Source organism: Sinocyclocheilus anshuiensis, unplaced genomic scaffold, assembly GCF_001515605.1.
Source record: "Sinocyclocheilus anshuiensis isolate Anshui unplaced genomic scaffold, SAMN03320099.WGS_v1.1 scaffold1818, whole genome shotgun sequence".
NCBI lineage: Eukaryota > Metazoa > Chordata > Actinopteri > Cypriniformes > Cyprinidae > Sinocyclocheilus > Sinocyclocheilus anshuiensis.
In genome coordinates this window covers 8,614-24,134 of record NW_015542422.1, presented here as the reverse complement: position 1 = coordinate 24,134, position 15,521 = coordinate 8,614, and the positions used below count along the sequence as shown (strand labels likewise).

Below are 15,521 nucleotides of genomic sequence, written 5' to 3'. Positions count from 1 at the left end.
GAGGTGGATCCAACCACGCCCCCTGGATCTTGTGTTCTGCAGTGAGGGGCTACTGGATCACTGTCCAATGAAAGACAACACAACACTATACATATCTTGGACTAACACTTGACACACTTTCAACATTCAAAGCATGTTCACAAACCTGTAAAGCAACTTCTGAGTTCAGCAGCGTTTCCTGAGAATGAACCTTTCATTTGAACTGACTGAATAACAGCAGATGACACTCATTCTCATGTCTAACTCTTCCTGGTAGAAGTGAAAGAAATTTCAGAGCTGCTGTTCAACACAACACTTCAGAGGAAGACAAAGACAGATGTACAAACACTGAGGTGAGTGTTTGATTATTATCTAGTTGTTTTCATGTATGAGTGTCATCTTATGATGTGTCAATGGTCACTTTGTGCTTCTTTAATGCTGTGCTGAAGTTGTTTTGATGGTTTTATTTAAAGCTCTTCATGTCGTATTCAAACAGATCAAGTGTGTCTTTGTCAGTGATTCACAGAAAGCTGCAGATTCTGATACTGTTGTCACATGGTGTGAAATCACTGTTTCTCATTTTACCATCAGTGTGTATGTGATTCTCAAACAGTTTTTGTCATGCACTCTTAACTCTTTGAGAGAGAAACTATCACTCAGTATCAGCAGACAGCTTTGATGAAATATTATGATAAATATTTCTCTATAACAGACTCATTCAATGAAATCAGCAGCATTTCTACTTCATTAACACTTTTACTTTAGTTCACTCTACAGTAAGTGTTAAACAGCAGAGTTACAGAAATACAAGTAACTCCCAAATATAGAAAACTCCTGAAAAGTGTTCATAAATGTTTGATCACTTTTGAATTTAGATCTTGGAAAAGTAGGGCTGAATAGCTTTATACTATAATAATGATTTATAATGAATTCACACATAACCTGTGCTTTCATGCTTGTGCTGAAATCATCTGAAGTTTAGAGACGTTTATCTGAAGTAAAGTAACCCTGAAACATGATTCAGAGACATAAAGCTGTTTTCTGGAACCCCCTCCAGCTGTAAACAGAGCTTCAGCACTGAGTCAAACCGGTTTCATTTGTTTTCCTGAAATGGTTGTGGTTTAACTGGTTCTGAAGATTAACATCTTTCTGCAGTGGTTTCAAAGTCACCAGTTATTGACTATTACAGCAAATCATTTTTATTCAAGTAAATAGAAATATCAGAAGCAGTAAGAACATATTCATGAATCATTTCTGCTCATTCTTTCCATGTTTCACTGTGTTGAGCTGCTGTACTTCACAATGAAAACCAGTTAAATGCTCTTAAACTGCAGTAGAGCTACATGTGAGTGAAGTACACTAGTGTTCAGCTGCAGGTCATAATTATCAAACACTTCACACTGACACACAAGAAAGAAAATGACTCCTTTCGGTTCAGACTCCAGCTATACGAACTGAACACAGACTCCTAGAAACGATCTCAAACACAGAAAAACACAGCTTGACACTGGATTTTCTGTAGTTGATGACACTATAAAGCTGTATACAAGCATGCAGCAGGGGCCTCTGTATGTATAAAACTTTGCATAGATTTCATCCTTAAAGTGTGCCTGTGCAGAGAAGGCAGATTTTGCATAGGCACAAATAAATCCAAATTAATCCAAATAAATTGTGAAATAACCAGATTTATTATTAATGGGGTGGCCAGTGGGCACTGGCTCAAAAGAGGGCCCAGGGGGGGGTGGTATTTGGGTGTTTCATCGTTCGATGTATGTTAAAAGCACACGTCCAGTTTTGTGAAGGAAATCCGCTTGGGAGTGGATCGCGTAACATTATGCACTCTCGACATTGTCATTAAGATCACACTATAGAAACCGCCTAAAATTAGAAATTTACTAAAAACAAGCCTATGGCAAGACATCTGGTAGGGGGGGCACCTGGGGTGGCCAGCCAAATTTCAGGGGGGCCGGTGCCACCCCTGGCCACCAGGTAGACACTCCCCTGGTTATTACCTAGTTTATTATGCATAACCTCCTTTGAATACAATTTACATATGCATATTTCCAACTGACACTTTAACGGTACAAGAAAATATGAGACCATGTGTCATTTAGTGTTCTTGTGATGATAATGGTATAAAAGTGGATGTAAATGATCAGAGGTGATGTTTAGCCATTTTTAACAGACAGAATCAATTATTTACAATACAGAACATGTTTAAATGTTTAATGAAATGATTTACAGCAATATAAGGCTGTTTGATTACTGTAGTTTTTGTGATTGTTTGTCACTTCACTTGTTTGTCAGCGGTGGAGATCAAACTGTTCAGATCCATCATGGATGAACCACAAACACCTGGAGATGACTGTTCTTTTCCAGGACACAGGTACTTTGAGTAACACATTAAATAACCTTTTATGTTATAAATCAAGTTTATTTTGTGTATGGTTTTTATAAGTTTAATATTCATTGAAAACAAAAAGACCATAAAGGCTCCAAAAGTGTTCTTCATAGAAAAGTATATTAAAATGAGTATTTTATTATATTAAGATGATTCTTATAATAAAGGGTTAAATCTGTTCTGTTTTAGCTCAGTTCATCAGAAGAGAACAGAAGCAGAGCCCAGCTGTGTGTCTATGAAGAGTGACTGGTCTATGCTTGAGCCAATAATGTTTAACAGTGAAGATACACGGCCTGATCTCAGGTATAACGTTTGTATAAAATATAATAATAATAATAATAATTCATTACATTAATATAGCGGGGGGTCTGAATACTTTCCGTACCCACTGTATATATATATATATATAATTAATTACATTTTATATAGCGCTTTTCTAGGCATTCAAAGCGCTTTACATTGTGGGGGGAGTCTCCTCATCCATCACCAATGTGCAGCATCCACCTGGATGATGCGACGGCAACCATAGTGCGGCAGAATGCCCACCACACACCAGCTTATTGGTGGAGAGGAGACAAAGTGATGAAGCCAATCATTATATGGGGATTGTTAGGAGCCCATGGTGGTCAGAGGCCAATGGGCACATTTTGTTAGGAGGCCATGATGATCAGAGGCCAATGGGCAAATTTGGCCAGGATGCCGAGGTTACACCTCTACTCTTTTCGAAAGACATCCTGGGATTTTTAATGACCACAGAGAGTCAGGAGTCAAATATGATTATAGCATGACATTTTACATTATCATATTGTCAGGAATCCTGTCCATGGACTTCCGTCCGATTGCCACCAGAGGTCACCCTTCTGTTACATTGACTCTCACACTACACAAACTGTTGCATGTCATCCCGGACTACATTTCCCATCATCCATTGCACTGATTACACACACAGCTGCTACCAATAACACACACTATATAAATCAGTCTCACACCACCATTCAAGGCTGAGTATTGTAAGCGCATATCCCTCTCCTAGCTACTCGACGGAGCCTGTTCTAGTTTGATATCTAGTCATAGTCCTGCCTTGCCTGTTTTTTTCTGTGTTCTGATTCTTGCCTGTGTCTTTCGGATTACCCTCTTGTCTCGCCCTGTTCGGACTCTGTTTGCACCTTGCCTGGACTATTGCTCGTGTTTCTGGATTTCCCCTCTGGTCAAGCCCTCTGGATAACGTTCGCCGATCGAAGACCCACGCTTGCCCTAGGATACTCTTTGTCTTGCCTGTGTTGTACCTGTGTTGTTGTCTGACCCTCGTCTGTTTCATGACCACGCATTTAAATAAAAGCCCTGCATATGGATCCACACACCTCTCGTCGGTCCTGTAACACAAATATTATCACAGTTCAGTTCATATTTTTGTATAAACAGTGAATGAACTAATTACAAAGTGATCCTTACATACAATCATTTGCATACAGTTATTTAAAGGATGAAATTTAATCTCTCTCTGTTTAGTCTAGTTCATCAGAAGAGATCAGAAGCAGAGCCCAGCTGTGTGTCTATGAAGAGTGACGGGTCTATGCTTGAACCAATAATGTTTAACAGTGGAGATACACAGCCTGATCTTAGGTATAACGTTTGTATAAAAATATGATTATAGCATGACATTTTACATTATCAAATATTATCACAGTTCAGTTCACTATTTTTGTATAAACCGTGTATGAACTGATTACTAAGTGCTCTTTACGTACAATAATTTGCATACAGTAATTTAAAGGTTGAAATGTAATCTCTCTCTGTTTAGCTCGGTTCATCAGAATAGAAAAGAAGCAGAGTCCAGCTGTGTGTCTATGAAGAGTGATGCATCTATGGTTTGTCAAGAACAATTCAAGAGTGGCGATACACAGCCTGCTCTCAGGTGTAACATTTCTGTAAAAGATATGATTTAAAGATATGATACAGAATTTATGAGACATTGGACTTATTAACTCAAGCAATAATGTGGAATTTTTTATTTGACAGCAATGAAGCCCTCAAAACATTTAGATCAAATCTGATGAAGAAGTTTAGGTGTCTGTATGAGGGAACAGCGATGCAGGGAAACCCAACACTGCTGAAGGCTTCAATGAGCCACAGAAGGAGGAATACTTCAAGAAGAGAATCAGTGATCAGAGTCTGGCCAATACGATCATCTCACACCTGAAGTCATCAAGGAGCCTCCACATCATGTGCCACATCCCAGTGTTCTGCTGGATTTCAGCCACTGTTCTAGAGGGAATGTTGGTGAAATCATGGAAAGGAGAGATCCCTAAGACTGTTACTCAAATGTACACATACTTCCTGATCCTTCAGACAAACATTAAACATGAGAAGGACTATGAGAAGAAAGTGAAAGATGAAGACATGATCCTCAAACTGGGGAAACTGGCTTTTCAGCAGCTTGTGAAAGGCAACTTGATCTTCTATGACGAAGACCTGAGCGAGTGTGGCATTGATGTGACAGAAGCATCAGTGTACTCAGGATTGTGCACTCAGATCTTCAGAGAGGAGTTGGGCTTGTATCAGGGGAAAGTCTTCTGCTTTGTTCATCTGAGTCTTCAGGAACATCTAGCTGCTCTATATGTGCACCTCTCCTTTACAATCAAGAACGGAAATGTGTTTGACCAAACCAAACAAAGACTGTTGCCTAAGATTTTTAACCAGAAGAAATATAATTCATTATCTGAGCTGCATCAGAGAGCTTTAAAAAAGGCCTTAAAGAGTAAGAATGGACACCTGGATCTTTTCCTGCGTTTTCTTCTGGGTCTATCATTGGAGTCCAATCAGACTCTCTTACGAGAACTACTGACACAGACAAGAAGCTGCTCCTACAACAAAGAGGAAACAGTTGAGTACATCAAGCAGAAGATCAGGAGGAATCGCTCTCCAGAGAGATCCATCAATCTGTTCCACTGTCTGAATGAACTGGGCGATAATTCACTAATGCAGGAGATCCAGGATTATCTGAGATCTGGAAAAATAAATCAAATCAAACTCTCTTCTTCACAGTGGTCAGCTCTGGTTTTTGTGTTGCTGACATCAGAGCAGAAGATGGAAAAGTTTGATCTAAAAAATTTTATGGGAGCACAAAATACAGCAGATGAAGTTCTTCAGAAACTGCTGCCTGTGATTAAAGAATCCAGATCAGCTCAGTAAGTAAAACTGTCATCAATCACGGGGCTTTCATTGGGGTCCAATCAGACTCTCATACGAGAACTACTGACACAGACAGGAAGCTGCTCCTACAACAAAGAGGAAACAGTTCAGTACATCAAACAGAAGATCAGAGAGAATCGCTCTCCAGAGAAATCCATCAATCTGTTCCACTGTCTGAATGAACTGGGTGATGATTCACTGATGCAGGAGATCCAAGATTATCTGAGATCTGGAGAAATAAGAGAAACCAAACTCTCCTCTTCACAGTGGTCTGCTCTGGTTTATGTGTTGCTGACATCAGAGCAGAAGATGGATGTGTTTGATCTGAAACAGTTTATTGGAGCACAACATACAGCAGATGAAGTTCTTCAGAATCTGTTACCTGTGGTTAAAGAATCCAGATCAGTTCGGTGAGTAACACTCAAAACAATCACTGCACTTAAAAAAAAAAAAACATGATCACATTTACGATTTTAGCATGTGCTTTTTTACCAAAGCAACAAAATGGGTAAAATCTCAGAGAATCACATTTCTGGCAGTGAGCAGGAGATGTGTGTGAGACACATACTAAAGCAGCTGAGGAGGTTTGTGTGTTTCTGTGTGAGAGCTGATGATGTAGAGCTCAGTGTGGAAGATGAAGATGAAGATGAAGATGAAGATGAAGGAATGAATGTGAAGGGGGTCAAAACTGACAGAAAACTGATTTCTAATGATGTTTATATGTTTGTTTTATTGTCTGTATGAATGACTTTTGCATTTACAAAATTTTTAATTTCATTAATCACAGTTCATCATTCATGTTCTTTAATCTTTATAGATTTGCTTATTGTGGTGTCACAAATGAAGGCTGTGCAGTTATACATTGATTTAATTGTTAATTATCTTATTATGTAAGAAGATATAGGAGATAAAAGACTCAGCTTGTTGTAAAAAAAAGTGTAGAAAATATATAGCCAGGGACAACATTTGGAAAAATTACATAAAATTAATAATAATAATAATATACAAAATGTATAATATATTATGACCAGCACACAGAATTCAGCAGCTCTGTCCACAAGCCCTGTGCTGGATCTGTCAGAAGGCGTTTAAGTGAAATGTGTCAGTCACGTCATCAGTCAAGCCTTAGAGCCTGATGTAAGCGCTTGCTACAGCCTCTTTTCACCCCACAAACTCCCTTAATTTTGTTGGGGAGTTTTTTATTTTCTTGTATTTTTTACTTCAGTGCTAAGTCATACTAGAGCGGCCTACTAAGCAACCCATTCACAGGGGAGCATAATTCTACTTCTTAGAGCTTAAGAACCTAAGGGGAGAATACGTTTACATGTAATCATTTAGCAGACGCTTTTATCGAAAGCAACGTACAAATGAGGACAATAGAAGCAATCAAACCAACAAAAGAGCAACATTACAATACGCAGCACACGTAGCAAGTATAATTTTTTTAATAATAAATAAAAATAATGTAAAGTAGATAGAATAGAAATAGAATAGAGAGAGCTAGTGTTAGAGGGTCAAGTTTTTTAAGTATTATAAATAAAAGAAAACAAGTAGAATAGAAATAAAATAGAGAGCTAATGTTAGAGGCATGTATAAGTACTTAGTGCATTCTCTGAAACAAGTGACAGAAAGAGCCCTTGCAATCCTATTTTCTTCACACCCTCTTCAGAGAGGAGAGAACACATCCTCCAGCAGCACTGCTGAGCAGCGTCTGGACAGATCCCATGCTGTGCAGAAACTCCCAGACCTGTCTTGCTTTACATATGTCTTGCCAAAAGTCGCAAGGTGTTCAGCAGAGGCGGCAAACTTAATTGATAATATCTGCCTCTACTCTGCCCACCTAGAAGCCCAGGACAGAAGCTGACATTTGTTATTTCAGCAGTATTTATTATTATTATTACCATTATTATTATTATCTCATCGCACTGAATAGAATAAATCAAGAACAGAGTTTACCATGAATGCAATGTAATGAGTGTATTCAGTGTTTATCTTCCATGTGCATACAAACAAGCAGATCCTGAAGATAAAACAGCTGATGATGTACATTGCAGGCTGTTAGATCTCTAAAAGGAAGCACAACACCGTATCTGTATTCCAAGGCTTTGGATTTATTCTGAACAGCAACTTCACATGTTCACCCTAAACATACCCTTCTTCTTCTTCTTCTTCCCCCTACTCAGCGTCTCTAGTGGCAGCACAAGTAATTACTTGAGACACAAGTAAAACACTATTCTTAACCATGCCAAATTGGCTTACGCCTCATACGTGAGACTTTCACAGGATTGTGTGTAGTGTTAAGTGTTTGCTGTAACGTGTTACTAGCACAGTCAATCGATCCAGGTGAGTATGCCAGGTGAGCGGCATTCCACTTTTTTCCATCACTGAGTAAGAATGTGTTGGGTCCCACTCTCTTCTCTACTCTTACAGGAGCCGAGAATCTCGGATGAACTTTTGGAGTTGCGCGAGGAAGCCTAATGCTCACTCTCCCTCCCTCACCAAAGACAGGAGTGCGAGCACTGCATTTGTGATCTGTGTATTGTTTCATTTTATCCTGTTTCTTTTTCACATTCGCACGGACAGCAGCAAAATCACATTTGCCCTCACCATGTCAAGGTAGGATGTTAAGCTTGGTACGCATCTTCCTCCCATACAATAGTTCATTTGGTGACATGCCCGTAGTGGCATGCGGTGTTGCCCGGTACACCTGCAGCCACTCTGTGACAGCTCTGTTCCATGGTTGTGCATGCTGAATTGCTGTCTGGATGCACCCTTTCAGTGCGCGGTGAAATCTTTCAACAGATAGTACGTTGATGTACGGATGGGTTTTATGTCTCGTTGTTTCAAAAACTCAGCGAAGACAACAGAAGTGAACTGGGTACCATTGTCCGTAACAATACACTCTGGGTTGCCATGACGACTAAAGACAGTGCTCAGAAATTTGTTAACATCCTCAGCAGTTGCACTGTTGGCAAATGCAAATTCTGGCCACTTGGAATGATAGTCTGTGAGTGTAATGGCATATCTGCAAGCAGGGGTGGCTGTTTCAAATGGTCCGACAACATCCAGACCAAGTTTTTTCCATGGGCCCTCAGGAAACTGAACTGGCTGCAGGGGTGCTGGATGTGTCACCTGAGTTTTGTCATTAGACTGGCAGGGAATGCATGTAGAGACTGTTGACTGGACCTGAGAGTCCATCTGCGGCCACCAGTAAAGTTCCCGTAAACTCTGTTTTATACGCACTACTCCCTGGTGAGCCTCATGTGCCAAGGAAATCACAGTGTGTCGAAGGGCTACAGGGACTAACAGCCTCATTCCTCTGAAAATGAAAGCATCTTTTACTGAGAGTTCATCTCTCACTCTGAAATATGAAATGAAGTCCTGACTCACTGCTTTGATGGAGGGTTGCCAGCCTTGTGTGATTTGCTTTCGCAGTTTCTCCAGTTCAGGACAAGCAGCACAGGCAGTTTCAAAGTCAGTCACTGAAAGAGAGCACAATGTTGAGGAAATGAATGCAACAATTTCAGGCTCAACGTCAGCAGAGGAATCAGCAGGTGCAGGTATAGGAAGATGAGACAAGCAGTCTGCTGTGTGATTCAGGGAAACAGGCAGATAGACTACGTTGTAATCAAAACAAAGCAAACGTGCTGCCCAACGAGCAATCCGCATTCTGGCTCTTCCCATTCTTTTTGTGGTTAGTAAGGTAGTGAGTGCCTGGTGGTCTGTGCGGAGTGTAAAGTGATGGCCCTACAAGTATGTTTGCCATTTCTCAGTAGCCCACACACATGCCAGGGCCTCCTTCTCTACTATAGAATATTTTTTTTCAGCAGCAGTAAGTGTGCAGGAAGTGAAAGCCACTGGTTTTTCTGTTCCATACGATTGTATTTGGGTGAACACTGCACCCAAACCGTAGTCACTTGCATCTTTTGAAATTACTGAGTGAAGTGTGGGGTAATAAATGGCAAGGACAGGACTGTACACTATCATCAGTTTAATGTCTTCAAAGCTGTTTTGAGAAGCAGGAGTCCAAACAAACAGTCCTTTTTCCTTAGCGCACTCACGCATTGGGACAACAACTGTCGCAGATCCAGGAAGAAATTTTGAGTACCACGACACCAATCCTAGGAAGGATTGCAGTTATGCTGCATCTGATGAGGCAGAGCTTTACGGACAGCATCTAGATGCTCCTGGTCAGGTTAGATGCGTTGATTATGTGTCTCAGAAACTGCAGTGAAGTCTGTCCAAAATTGCATTTTTTCTCATTTAACACCAGTCCTGCCTCTTTCCGTTTCTGCAACACAGTGCGGAGGGTCACGTCATGCTCCTCCACCATTGCTTCGTACACAATAAGATCATCCAGGTAGTTTTTGACACCTGGTACCCCCTCCAGGATGGTGGCCATCATCTTTTGGAAAGCGAAGGGTGCCGACGCCAGGCCATAAAGAACCCTACAAAATCTGAACAGACCATCATAGATGATGAAAGCTGTAATATCTCTACTATCTTCATGCAGGGGAAGCTGATAGTATGCATTAGCTAGATCGATTGTAGAAAAGACTGTAGAATCCCTAACGCTGGTAAGCATTTAATCAAAAACAGTCAGTAATGAAGGCTTTAAGTTCCCTTAGATCAGCACACATCCGTATCCCACCAGTTTTCTTCCCTGTAACAACGATGGGAGACACCCAAGCCGAAGCATCCATACGTTCGATCACACCAACTTTCTGCAGATGGTCTAATTCAGCTGAAACAGAAGCTCGGACTGCAAAGGGTAAGCGTCGCAATTTCTGATGCACAGGTTTCAATGAGGGGTCAATTTTTACTTTGTGGACAAAGTTCTTTGCACATCCTATTTCGGTATCATCCACGGGTGTGGTATTGGTGGCCATGATGGAAGTGCAGACATTATCACCATTGATTTGAAGTTTCAGGGCAGAAATCAAATCCATGCCCATCAGAGCAGTCCCTTTATCCTCAACAAAAAATGTGGCAGCAGCTGATGCATTGTAGACACCTGCTTGTGCTTGCAGACATCCAAGTACAGGTATGCATTCCTGAGTATAAGTCACAAGTCGGATGGCAGGTGTAGATAATTGTGTGGCACTGAAGTAGTGTTTATAAATATGGAGGGGCAATATGGACACAGAAGAACCTGTGTCCACAACGAAATGTACTGTGGTCACTTTGCAATGTAGTTTCTTTGGTGCATCGGCCGAGTTCTCTAAATACAGCACTGTGACGTCATGCACTTGCACCTCACACATATCACTCCTGGGGGCTGAACGGCACACTCGTGCAAAATGTCCCTTCTTGTTGTATAATTTGCAATGACGTTTTGCAGCAGGACATTGTGTCAGAGTTCACAGCACAGGGGTGGACAATCTTGGGACAGCTCCAACCAGCAGGGAAAGATCAATGCCTTGAGAGGAAGACAGTCTGGGGTACAGTCTCAGTCGTTGGTCAAATCGGGGCAGAAGGATGGGGAGAAAACCAGAGCAGAGAACCGCAGAGCATGCAAGCAGAGTGAAGGGGCTCAAAGCAGGCAGCCTCAGAGACTAGGTTCTCAGCACCAGGCTTGGTTGGTGGCCCGCCTTGTGGAACCAACAGGCAGGGAGTCTCAGGCTGATTGAGCAGGACTGGAGGGAACACACAGCACAAACACACACAAAACACCACTACTCAGCGCAACACACAGAGAAACAACATTATGTACAAAAAAGGGGAAAAAATAAAATAAAAAGTAAAGCAAAACTAAACAATAACGTAATGTAAATATCTAGGTTTAGACTAAAAAAAACAACTAAAGTATGAAATCTAAACAGCTCAGGAGTAGAAACAAGATTGATGAACAACTAAATAAGATGTTACAAGTAAATTTAAGCAAGATACTAAAGAACAAAACCAAAATCAGAAGATAGAAAAATCAAGAACAAAAACTACAACAAGGATACACAATAGCAGGGCAAGACTGGAATATAGAGCAGCAAGTCAGTAACTGTCTCTATGGCACAAGACGAACCAGCAACCACAAGGGGAAAAACAGCACAATATAAGGGGAGGAAAGTAAACGAGGGCCAGGTGAGCCCAATTACAGAAACGAGGACAAGACAAGGCCTAAACAAGTGGGCGTGACCAAGGGAAACAAGGAGGTGGGACCACAGGAACAGATGGCAAGCATAAACAAAGACAAAACAATGTGTGAAAACACAAGACAAACAGAGAAACATTAAACAAAGACAACACAGACAAAACTGCCAGGGCAGAGCCCTGACACATTGTGCTGAGTTAGCTAGGTGCTTGTTGGAACCGCATCTGAAACATGACTTACGGGCAGAAGAAGCGGAGGCAGCAGCTGGACGTGAACAGTGTTTCCCTCTCGCATGGTGTGACTAAACTTGTACATTTGCACTGGAGCATCCCTGTCAGCCGTCATTCTCTTTGTTTGCTCAGCCGCAGCTTCTAATTGTATTGTAAGGGCGGTTGCTTTCTGTAATGTCAGGTCCGGTTCGAGTAACAGTCTCTGTCTAATATCATCGCTTTGTAAATGCTCCAGCAATTGGTCACAAATCATATCGTCGACTTTATCACCAAAGTCACAGCTAGCGGCAAGTGCATGCAAAGCAGCAACGTACTGTTGTATGTTTTCGTGTGGTGCTTGCACTCTTTTTCTGAACGTAAGCTGCTCCACAACCACGTTAACTTTTGGCATGAACTGCTTTTGTAAAGCAGTGACAGAAGTATCATATGTCTCACCCGTGTCTGGCAGAGCGTAAAAGATGCATTGACCCTCGGCGCCTAAACAATGAAGTAGTGTAGCTCTCTTCCGAGTGTCAGGCCATGCATTGCCCACTGCATTGATTACCAGCAAATAATTGTCAAATATGCATAACCACATGTCAAATGGCATGGTAGGCTCTCCCGGGCAGGACAGGAACATTGGCGGTGTACAGACATTCACGGACATTGTTAATCAGTCAAAAAAGTCAGTACTCAAAAGTTAGTATCCTCGTCGCCAATTTGTTTGATCTCTAAAAGGAAGCACGACACCGTATCTGTATTCCGAGGCTTTGCATTTATTCTGAACAGCAACTTCACATGTTCACCCTAAACATACCCTTCTTCTTCTTCTTCTCTTTTTAACTCCATTCATTCTTCCCCCTACTCAGCGTCTCTAGCGTCAGCACAAGGAATTACATAAGACACAACACAGGCGCACTCTTATATTCATGGTGCTCCAGTAATGACATCATAGACTGTCGTCAGCCAATAGTATTGTTGTGTTTGCACACGTGCTTCAGACACCGGTAACGCTGATAAACTTCCCCATAACGTCAGTCCAAGACGCATTGTCCCGTTCCTCCTCTCAGGGAACCATGGTAACGGTCATAATTTGAGATGTTCTCTGTCTCTTCAAATGAAAACACTTAAATCATGGGAAAACACTCCATGATGACTGCTTTATCATTCGATCTTTATGTATCTGTAGACTACATTGTGAAATGTGGTTTCATTCAGAGTACTTGTAATCCGGATTTGGCAATCTGAATCAATGAATGAATCTGAATCACTGAATCATTCTAATCCACATTAAAGTTTGTACATTTCTGGATCTGTAGATTGGGACAATATGTAATGTGAGCAGTGGTAATTTAATACCAGGGATTTTGCTTCGTTTTACCTACAGTTTACTCAGTTTATTATTCTAAATTGTATCATAAGTTAAGGAAAATGATCGTTACGTGAAACATCAGGTTAACTGTCCAGGTGTTGTCAGTTGATATTCTGTTTCTGTTCCGGGACTCTTATTTTGATGTTCTTTTCATCCTGTTGTATCTTGTTTCTAGTTTCCTTTGTTTATTTCCTGTGTCCTTTGTTTCCTTGGTTCCTAAATATGGAACCTAAATATCCTAAAAATGGTTTTGATTGATCTTATTGCCCTCATTTGTAAGTCACTTTGGATAAAAGCGTTTGTTCATTTACTAAATGTAAATGTAAATATATTTATCTTGTGCATTTATACTCTTGGTTTCTTTAGTTCATGGTCAGTTATTGTCTATGCATGTTTGCCTGCTGTTTTTTTATTTTCTTCATCTTTGTACCTGTCACAGTACAGAAGGAGACCAGGGACGGAGAGGTAAAGTAAACAGAGCTTTATATAACAGGTGCTGGGAGAGTGAGAGAGATGGAGAGCAAACGGGTTAGAGTAACAGTCTATGGAATGGAAGGGATCGGGCTCACGTGATAAAGGATTCCTTGGTGGATCGGGCTGAAGAGGATGGCACAGAGACAGGAAGGTATCTGGATGGAGTCCAGGTTCAGTCAGTCGGGTAAGGAGTAGCATAGTGAACTCAAGACCTGACGAAGTGTGACTGTAGTGGCTGTGCATTTAAACTAGTGCTGATGAGGTGGTGACAGGTGCAGCTGATCAGTACTCCGGTGATTGTGAACGGGTGTGTGAGATGATTGGGCCTGACGAGGCTGGACTCTCCCTGACAGTACCCACGGGCGGCTCCCGACGCCCGCTGCCGACGTCGAGGACGGCCGCCGCTCCGGAGAGCGGGACGATCTGGGAGACGATCATGGAAGTCACTGAGGAGTAAGGGATCTAGCACATCCTCTCTACGCACCCATGATCTCTCTTCGGGGCCGAACCGCTCCCAATCTACGAGATACTCTAGGCGGCCGCCTCGACGCCGGGAGTCCAAAAGGGAATTGACTCTGTAGATGGTCTCCTCTTCCACGATTTCGGGAGGAGGCGGTACGCCGGATTCGTCAGGCCCTGGGGAAGAAGCAGAGATAGGGGGGAGGAGGTAAGTGGGATTCGTCAGACCCTGTGGGAGAAGCAGACAGAGGGTTAACACAGGGTTTGAGTAGAGAGACATGGAAGGTAGGTGCTATACGGTAGTGTGATGGGAGTTCAAGCCTGTAAGTGACGTCGTTGATCTGCCTCCTGATGGTGAATGGTTCAGTATAGCGGGGACTCAGCTTGCGGCAAGGCAGTCGGAGACGAATGTCCCGTGTAGATAACCACACCCTTTCTCCAGGTTGGTATTGTGGAGTGGGTCGGCGGTGAATGTCTGCTTGGGCTTGGTGTCTCCGAACTGCCTGCTGGAGATGGACATGCGCTGAGTCCCAGACCCTCTCGCTCTCCCTGAACCAGTGATCAACCGCTGGAACGTCTGAGGGTTTTCCTGTCCACGGGAATAGGGGAGGTTGGTAACCGAGTACGCACTGAAACGGGGTGAGGCCGGTGGTTTGCTGTCGAAGGGAGTTTTGTGCGTACTCGGCCCAGGGAAGGTAGAGGCTCCAGCGGTTCTGGTTGTTGTGGCAGTAGCTACGGAGATATCTCCCGAACTCTTGGATCTTGCACTCAGTCTGGCCGTTGGACTGTGGATGATATCCGGAGGTGAGGCTTACTGATACGCCGAGGAGATGGAAGAAGGCCCTCCAGACCCGGGAGATGAACTTGGGTCCACGATCGGAGACGATGTCCTCCGGGATGCTGAAATTGCGAAAGACTTGGTGGAATAACTGTGTTGCGGTTTCCATGGCAGTGGGTAATTTTCTGAGGGGGAGAAGTTTACATCCTTTAGAGAATCGGTCGACAACTACGAGGATGCAGGTGTAAGATTCGGACTCGGGGAGATCGGTGATGAGAATACATGTATGGGATTCGGACTCAGGGAGATCGGTGACGAAGTCGACTCCGATGTGGGACCAGGGCCGGTGAGGTATGGGAAGGGGTACCAGTTTGCCTTGAGGTAGGTGACGGGGGGGATTTGGTGATGGCGCAGACTGAGCATCCCTGGACAAAGCACCGGACCTCATGCGCCATAGCGGGCCACCAGTAGCGGGATTCGAGGAGTGAGAGGGTTTACTGGCTGCCTGGATGTCCAGAGCCCGGAGAGGAATGCAGCGAGTCCAGAAGGGTATTGCGGAGAGTGGATGG

General features: G+C 42.7%; 1 protein-coding gene and 1 long non-coding RNA gene across 2 annotated transcripts in view; both read left to right on the top strand.

Annotated features, from left to right (window-relative positions):
* The first annotated feature begins 245 nt into the window (after window positions 1–245).
* LOC107693511 (uncharacterized) lies at window positions 246–3,972 on the top strand. The gene is made up of 4 exons (XR_001634762.1): window positions 246–332; window positions 2,287–2,365; window positions 2,570–2,683; window positions 3,890–3,972. It is a non-coding gene; the product is annotated as an uncharacterized LOC107693511 (long non-coding RNA).
* A 531-nt stretch (window positions 3,973–4,503) lies between these two features.
* Window positions 4,504–15,521, top strand: part of LOC107693510 (protein NLRC3-like) — a 17,836-nt gene continuing 6,818 nt past the window's right edge. Inside the window, exons 1-2 of the mRNA XM_016492924.1 lie at window positions 4,504–5,542; window positions 5,618–5,982. Of these exons, the coding sequence (XP_016348410.1) occupies window positions 4,604–5,542; window positions 5,618–5,982 (1,304 nt within the window). The 5' untranslated portion in view covers window positions 4,504–4,603. The remainder of the gene's footprint in view (window positions 5,543–5,617; window positions 5,983–15,521) is intronic.